We start from the raw sequence: 9,155 nt of genomic DNA on the forward strand, positions 1-9,155 counted from the left end.
TTTTACATTTGGTAGTGTATATATGTCCATGACACTCTCTCACTTCATCCCAGCTTACCCTTCCCCCTCCCTGTGTCCTCAAGTCCATTCTCTACATCTGCATCTTTATTCCTGTCCTGCCCCTAGGTTCATCAGAACCTTTTTTTTTTTTTTTAAGATTCCATATATATGTGTTAGCATATGGTATTTGTTTTTCTCTTTCTGACTTACTTCACTCTGTATGACAGACTCTAGGTCCACAGCAGAAACTAGCACAACATTGTAAAGCAATTATACTCCAATAAAGATGTTAAAAAAAAAAAAAAAAAAAAAGCATGGCTCAAAGATATTCGGCTTAAGTGGAAAAAACCTAAAGGAAAATTTTAGATAGATTAAAAGAGACCTTGTTTGGAAGGGGAAGAAAAGCCAGATGGCAGCAAAGACAGAATTCTCCCTGCCCTCTTCCTTTTAACTTACCCAGTACTGGCAAGCCTAAGTAACACAACATATTAGCAATTTTGATAAGAAGGGACTGTAGCAGGAAAAAGAAACAGAGTTCTTTATAGAAACTATTGAATATTTATATTAAAAACTTGCTAGAATTATTCCACAAATGAATATTTCAGTAGATACTTATTAAAAGAGAGGTTTTGGGGCTTCCCTGGTGGTGCAGTGATTGAGAATCTGCCTGCTAATGCAGGGGACACAGGTTCGAGCCCTCATCTGGGAGGATCCCACATGCCGCGGAACAACTAGGCCCATGAGCCACAACTACTGAGCCTGCACGTCTGGAGCCTGTGCTCTGCAACAAGAGAGTCTGCAATAGTGAGAGGCCCGTGCACCGCGATGAAGAGTGGCCCCTGCTTGCCACAACTAGAGAAAGCCCTCGCACAGAAACGAAGACCCAACACAGCAAAAAATAAATAAATTCATTAAGAAACTCCTACCCCCAACATCTTAAAAAAATAAAATAAAATAAATAAAAAATAAAAGAGAGGTTTTAGGTTTAAACATACATGAAAAGCAAAAATTACAGTTTAAAATAGGTGATTCATCAGCCTTCTTCAGCTTCTCAGTTTAGAGGAATATTTTAGAAGAGATTGTCTATAAGCAACATAATCCACTGATTTGCTGCTATACCAAAATGATTTTGCTGTTCCCTTTAGCTTCATAATCTAATAAAAAACATAGGCTGTGGTCCTGATTCTTCCTACAGTATGAAGAAGGGCCTATAAAATATGTCCCACCCTCTTTCATGCAGGATGCATCCTTCTGTTAAGGACCTTAACCCTCCATGTTGCACCATGCAATGATTCTGTCCACTTTCACCATTTGACTGCTGATAAAAAAGTATATTTTACTCCTTTCCACAAAGTTTGAATCCTGTTTTATCTCTGATTATAATTAACACTTGTTCCTGCAAGATTAGCAAAATGATGACAATTGATGAATTTCTGTAATGGGCACATGGATGTGTACTGCACTATTCTACTTTGTGTTTGAAAACTCTCATAATAAAAAGTTTAAAAAAAATAGGGAGGCATCAGAAGAAAAGCTAGAGGAAGATCATTTATTTGAAAAACTCCAGGAAATAAGAATGTGAGAAAGAGAGATGCTGAGAAAGTTGTACAGCAGAAATGTCAGAGCTGTTCTCTGACATTTAGGAGAGGAACTCATAAAGGCCATAACGGTGAAAGGATTAGACAAAGAGCTGAGGAAGAACCATATTGATCACCCGCCAGAAACCTGACTCCTTGGACAAACAGCATCAGCATCATTTGGGATCTTGTTAGAAATGCAGTTTTGAAGGCCCTGCCCCAGATTTACTGAATCTCAAACTCCAGAGACTGGGACCCAATAATCTGTGTTTTAACAAGCCCTCCTGGTGACTCTGAGGCAAACAGAGTTCCAAAACCACTGGTTTCGAATTTCTAAGGAGATTGTAGCCTCCATTCTTTATCTGAAGTTGTCTTAGTTGCCCTTTACAAATGGGTAAGTGTTGATATAAGTAACTTAGATATACAACTCCTTTTCAATTACATATGGGACTATTTGTTTTATGGGTCTCATGTATTCAGATTTCTTCTGTCACTCAATTTGCTTAGGAGCAAGCCATCAGCACCTGCCTTCAATGAATATGAGAAAATAAAAATTAAATTTAGTACTGGTAACTCAAACACAAGTAGGATATTAAATATGCTGCACTCCAAGTTTTTATAATATATATATATACATAATCTTATACGTATACACACACACTTCATAAGAAGCACTTGATATAAAAATATCAAGTATTTTAAATTATTGTTCTATCAGTTCCAATTAGTAAAACATAACAACTTTAAAGTAAAAATAATTCAAGGGGGCCTCCCTGGTGGCGCAAGTGGTTGAGAGTCCGCCTGCCGATGCAGGGGATACGGGTTCGTGCCCCGGTCTGGGAGGATCCCATATGCCGCGGAGCGGCTGGGCCCGTGAGCCATGGCCGCTGAGCCTGCGCGTCCGGAGCCTGTGCTCCGCAACGGGGGAGGCCACAGCAGTGAGAGGCCCGCATACCGCAAAAAAAAAAACTATTTATAAAAACGATTAATCTTATTTAATTACACTCTAATTGCTCGTATTTGACTTGCAATTAAGTAATAGCATGGACTGAAGTAAAAATTATAAGCCATGTTTGGAGGGTTCCCTTTCAAAAGTAAGGTTACATGGTCATTACGATGGAGTCTTGTAAAGAATAATTTCCATTTCAGGGTGTGTGACGTTATGAGCTTTTCTTGCTGTCAAGGTTCACCTCGTTCAGTGGTTTATTTCGGTCATATATATCATAATTATGGGCAGTGTGTATGGTTATTTGGTTCCAACTAGTTTTATTTCGTCTTTTTAAAGCAAACTAACTACTTATATCCACAAAGACTACTAAACACTCTGACATTTTCCTAATTTCATAAAATGATCATGGAATGCTAGAAATACACTAAAAATATTTTAATTTTGTCTATTTTTCTTTTTATAACCTTTATATCCTGACATAAAATACATTGAAAGTTCCTTTAGTCTCCACAAGCCCAATGAAAATGTTCTCAGTGTAACTTTAAGTACAAAATTGTTTATGATTTTGAATACTGCCTTTAAAATGATATTTTCTTATATTACATTATATAATGCACAAATATATACTAATGACATGTGCTTTTAAACTTTTTCTGCTGTAGACAAAGAGAAAAACATAGCTAATATTAATATAGGTTTTAAACACTTTTACAATAGTAGAGATTTTAGTGATAGGTTATTTTATGCATAAAAATTGTTTTATTTGAGCCCTATTTTAAGAAAATGTTTTTAAAGTTGTTGTTTTTTACTGTTCTTATTGTATTTCTTAAATGTAAAGAAAAAGAGCTATCTGAACTCCATGTTTTTAATCCATAGACTATTCTGGAAAAAGATACATGTATACTTAAAAAAAAATATTCTGAAAGGAAGAGAAAAATCTCTGAAACCTTCTCTGAACTGTTTTTCCTCTCCTTTGTTACAGGTGTCCATTTTTTCAGCTATATTAATCTTTTAAATCAAACAAAAAATGGATTTCTTAAACTCATCTGATCAAAACTTGACCTCGGAAGAACTGTTCGACAGAATGCCATCAAAAATTCTGGTGTCCTTCATTCTCTCTGGGCTGGCACTGATGACGACGACCATTAACTCACTTGTGATCGCTGCAATTATTGTAACCCGAAAGCTACACCACCCAGCCAACTACTTAATTTGCTCCCTTGCAGTCACAGATTTTCTTGTAGCTGTCCTGGTGATGCCTTTCAGCATTGTGTATATTGTGAGAGAGAGCTGGATTATGGGGCAAGTGGTCTGTGACATTTGGCTGAGTGTTGACATCACGTGCTGCACTTGCTCCATCTTGCATCTCTCTGCTATAGCTTTGGATCGGTACCGGGCAATCACAGATGCTGTTGAGTATGCCAGGAAAAGGACTCCCAAGCATGCTGGCATTATGATTACCATAGTTTGGATTATATCTGTTTTCATCTCTATGCCTCCTCTATTCTGGAGGCACCAAGGAACTAGCCGAGAAGATGAGTGCATCATCAAACATGACAACATTGTTTCCACTATTTACTCAACATTTGGAGCTTTCTACATCCCATTAACATTGATTTTGATCCTCTACTACAAAATATATAAAGCAGCAAAGACGTTATACCACAAGAGACAAGCAAGTAGGATTGCCAAGGAGGAACTGAATGGTCACCTTTTGGGGAGTGGTGAGAAAAGCATTAGACTGGTCTCCACACCATACATGCTAGAAAAATCTTTATCTGATCCATCAACGGACTTTGATAAAATTCATAACACAGTGAAAAGCCCCAGGTCTGAATTCAAGCATGAGAGATCCTGGAGAAGGCAAAAGATCTCAGGCACAAGAGAACGCAAAGCAGCCACTACCCTGGGATTAATCTTGGGTGCATTTGTAATATGTTGGCTTCCTTTTTTTGTAAAAGAATTGGTTGTTAATGTCTGTGAAAAGTGTAAAATTTCTGAAGAAATGTCAAATTTTTTGACATGGCTTGGATATCTCAATTCCCTTATAAACCCACTGATTTATACAATCTTTAATGAAGACTTCAAGAAAGCATTCCAAAAACTTATGCGATGTCGAAATTAGTTTAAAGAAGTTTATTATGAAAAGATTGGGGTTCTGTTGAGGTGAAGTAACTAAATGAATGTTAAAGAATAAAACATTTAAACTTTTAGAGGACATAAATTAAAGCTGCTAGAATGATATTAATATATATTTTAATAGCAACATACATATAAAATGTATTGATTTAAAGACTTTTTTTGACCATTATTCTAGAGTATGTGAAATTAGAAAATAATTTATTGTTTATAAACAATATTTTGCCTATGCAATGTCCCTAAAAACTAACTGGAAATATATATATATATATATATATTATTAACAGTGATTTTTCAGGTTTATATCTTATAACAACTACAGAAGAATTTTCAATTAACAACATACCTCCCTCCATAATTTCTACATAATCTTATTGTTTTATTATATGATTCTATTATTTTATAGACAAGATAAATTCACCACAAAGCACACATTTCTCCTACCTAACCACTCTTGTCCCCTCTCCGTCTCACCCTAGGCAAAATAGGAGGGAGAAGGAGCTAAAAAAAAAAATACTCTTACTTACTGTGACCAGAGGAAACATAAAAGTCAGAGGTTGATACTGTCTTTGTATTTTTTTTTTTTTTTTTTTTTTGTGGTGCGCGGGCCTCTCAGTGTTGTGGCCTCTCCCGTTGCGGAGCACAAGCTCTGGACGCACAGTCTCAGTGGCCATGGCTCACGGGCCTTGCCGCTCCGCGGCATGTGGGATCTTCCCGGATCGGGGCACGCACCCGTGTCCTCTGCATTGGCAGGCGGACTCTCAACCACTGCGCCACCAGGGAAGCCCTGTCCTTGTATTTTGATAGTAAGGAGTAATCATAAAATGAGCTAGGTACTGCAAAATAATTCTGGGTACTGAACTTGTATTTACCATATTCTTTTTGTTTAATATGAATTCCTAGAAGAATATTTTCTTCATCACATATTATCAACATTTGAAATCAAAGACTTACCCTAGTAGAAATAACTCAGGGAGGGTCTGGGGGTGGTGTTCTAATTTTGCCATGTTTAGGAATCAAATTTAAGGCACTAAGTACCCTACGTTACTTGCCATAGATATTATATGCCTGACTTTTAAAAATATATAATATATATTTCATTTCTGTTAATGTTAATAAGCTTAGTTGCTAACTAAAAAGTCTGTGATACTTTGTACTTCAGCAGCTATTTCCCTTTTATTAGAGAGAATGTGGTAGGAATTCTTAGACTTTTCACTGACTTCAAAAAAATCTCTAGTTTTCCAACTGATAGAAATGAATAAGCAAAGATTAATATTATACTAATTATATATATCATATATGTATATATCTCCCAGTTGGTCACTCCACAAGTTCAGTGAGCCAAAGCAATTTCATAAGTTTATCTACCATATTTATATAGGGATTTGAAAACAAAAGAACCATGCTTCTGAGATTTCATTTCATTTGAACCAGAAAGGTCATATACCACCTTTTAATCCTACCATCAACCAAAATCATTTGAAAAAAACAATACATTCCCTTTTATTCTAAGCTGTACCTTCATGTGTATTCTAAATATTCTTTCCCAGTGGGGAGCTTAAGAGTACATTACATCAATTTTTTATGTATCAATGACACATTACTCTCAATCTAACAAATATTTACAGAACTTTAATTTTATATAAGGCATTGAGATGTACTCTCAATGTATAGAAGATGTATAGAAGATACGGGAAATAATAAAATACTGTTTCTTCCTTTAACATGTTTACAATCTAAAAGGTGAAACAAACAACAAAAATATGAACACTACAATAGAAAAGAAAAAACAAAAATCAGCATGGAGGTTGTTTACATTTTTATGATGATTCAAAGGAAAAACTGATCATATCTAGTTGAGAAAAATCAGGAAATTTTTGTAAAGAATGTATCTAAAATGGATATTTAATGAACAGCATTTGAGAAAGAGATTTGGAAGAGCATACTTCAGGTGGTGGCAACATAAAGATTTCAGACTGCATCCTGCAAGCATTTGATGGGACATGATCATAAAATAGCAAAGAGTTTGGCAGCTATTTAGAATGACAGTAGAAGAGCTTAAAAGAGAAACTGGCCATTATTGTGGCTGACTCTGAATGTCAGAAAAAGAAGTCTATAGTTAATTTGGTTGCTGTCTGTCAATGAGTGGTCACTGATGCTTTTTCGCAGAAATATTACAAGTTTAGGGCAATTCTAGAAAAAAAATCTTAGTGGATTTGAGCAGAGAGAGTACTGGACATAATAACTTCTTGTTAGAAAGCAATTATTAATCTAGGCAAGAGGTGATAAAGTCCCGAACTTGATTCTGGCAATGGGAATGTAAAGGAAGAAATAGATGAGAGGTATTGTGGAGGTAGAATCTGCAGGTTATAGCAAATATGTTAATAAGCAGGCAGACAGAAAGACATGAGTCACTAAGATAACTAGTTCTCAACTGAAATGAGGAACTCAAGAGGAGGGGCCTATTGGTGCAAAGGTGACTTCTCTTTTGGGTTCGCTAAGCACATAAAGACATATCAGAGCTCACAGGCGCTTCCTGAGCAGTCTGGTCCAAGCAAAACTAACAAGTAGATGAGATTTATCTAAGGCTCCTGCCACTTCTTTTGTCCTCTTCTCTTTAATTCCCAGGGCCCGTGTGCTGTGTTGACAGTCCAAAGTTTGTTTGAGACCTTATCATTCTCTGCTTATTTCTCTTTCTCCTTCTCACCAAAATTTGATTCTGTGATTTATTTACCCAAAGGCCTTGCTAAAGTTAAAATAATCTGTTAAATTAATTTATTTACACTCACCTCAGGGAGGTATATATTTATACTGGAGAACTCTAAGAGACACAGCCCATCAACCCAAAGGAAGAATTCTCAAGCAGGGTGAGGCTCACCCAAACATACATACTACCCTCTACTCTGAGTTGGACTGAAGCTTAAATCTAGGAAAATAATACTCTAAGTGACAGGGAAGTCAGATTCTCCTTTAGAGCTCTCTGGAGAATCAAGTTTATTACTTCTTTGTGTTTAAAGCATTTTTTTAATCCAAGGGGGGTCACAACACATTACAGTAATTATCACCTCGTCTATGGGTTTTCCCCATATGCTGAAGATACAGATCATGCCATTCCTCATGAAGTGATATGAGTGATTTCTCTTTAATAGCTTTAAAGGGTAGGAATGTAGGGGCTAATAATCTGTAATTTGGACTGTTAAAAAAAATTTATGAAGAACAGATTGCATATAACATGATATGCTTCTCTGAATACCTAAGATTTATTCTCTCAATGAAATTTTTCCAAGTTACTAAAAGCTGAAGATTTCTACTGAAGAAAATAAATTTTCACATCCATAACAAATATCACAATTTAATAATGCATATATTTAACTGATAAGGTAGAAGAAAATATATAAATATCATAGAAAGTGGTTAAATATTAGATAATGAAGGTTAACTTCCTGCTACAGTTTTAGAGACCAGCACCAGAAATGTAAGTGGAGCGTTTGTTTTTGCTCTGCTTCTTCTAAGTTTTTTCAAATGAAGGATGTGTAAATGACAAGGTCAAAACACCAAAGAAAAGATAGGATGTCAAACTACTGAATACTAAATTCAGTCCAATACGTCTATCATTTGGCATAGCTATGTACAAATCATGTTTGAAAATTCACTTCTGTTTATGAAATATGGTGTTTTTTATAGGGTTGGGATGGGAATATGGATTCTCCACCCTAATTTTTTGTTTGTTTTGTTTCGTTTCACAATAGACCCCCCAGGGTCAAATCAAGAGCATCAACAGTTTATCCAGGTAATGGCAGTTGATGGGTCAGCCCTTAAGTAGGATGAATTTCCATTTGAATCTCCAAAACCAATCTTCCTTTCATTTTTCTGGTGACCTTGATTCACCCCCACTCCCACCTCAACCCCCTCCCTGTGCTCCAGGTTACACAAGTTCCCGGCTTCCAAGTGAAGAAAAGCTTCTTTGAGACTCACTTCCAAATTCTTCTAACAGCTCCGAATTTTAAAATTCTTTAGCAAAGCATAATCCCCATATTCTCAGGCTCAAACTTAAGCTTGCCCCTCTTTAGCAAGAGCTTTGTGTCAAAACGAAATAGAGAAAAATTGGAAGCCAGTTAACAGGACACGTGCTGACTTGCTCCACCAAATATCATGAAAAGTGAGGGTGGTTATTTGCTTCCTGCTGACATGCTTTCCTCTGCCTTAAGGAGTGAACAGCTTCCTCGTGAATTTACACAAGACTTTTTTTGACTTGCAGTCAGAAAATCAGGTTTACTCTATTGCAGGAAAGGAAACTTGAAGGATTTTTCCTTAATATATTCTAAAGTCCTTCAAAAATAATCCTGCGTAATTCAAAATGTGTCCACATTAAATTGTTTTAGAAAATGTGTCTCTAATACCCTCCTAAAAACCCAAATGATTATATTCAGACCTTTATTTTGCCAAAAAATATTTTCAAAGGCAAGTTAATATTTCTGTCATGAACAAAG

The 9,155-nt window shown here is 36.0% G+C and overlaps 1 protein-coding gene across 1 annotated transcript; it reads left to right on the plus strand.

Moving 5' to 3' along the window:
- The first annotated feature begins 3,553 nt into the window (after positions 1-3,553).
- Positions 3,554-4,651, plus strand: HTR1F (5-hydroxytryptamine receptor 1F). Its single transcript, XM_060099805.1, has one exon. It carries the CDS (start codon positions 3,554-3,556, stop codon positions 4,649-4,651), a length of 1,098 nt encoding a protein of 365 aa, XP_059955788.1.
- The last annotated feature ends 4,504 nt before the right edge of the window (positions 4,652-9,155 follow it).

This window comes from Mesoplodon densirostris, chromosome 5 (genome assembly GCF_025265405.1).
Source record: "Mesoplodon densirostris isolate mMesDen1 chromosome 5, mMesDen1 primary haplotype, whole genome shotgun sequence".
Classification (NCBI taxonomy): Eukaryota; Metazoa; Chordata; class Mammalia; order Artiodactyla; family Ziphiidae; genus Mesoplodon; species Mesoplodon densirostris.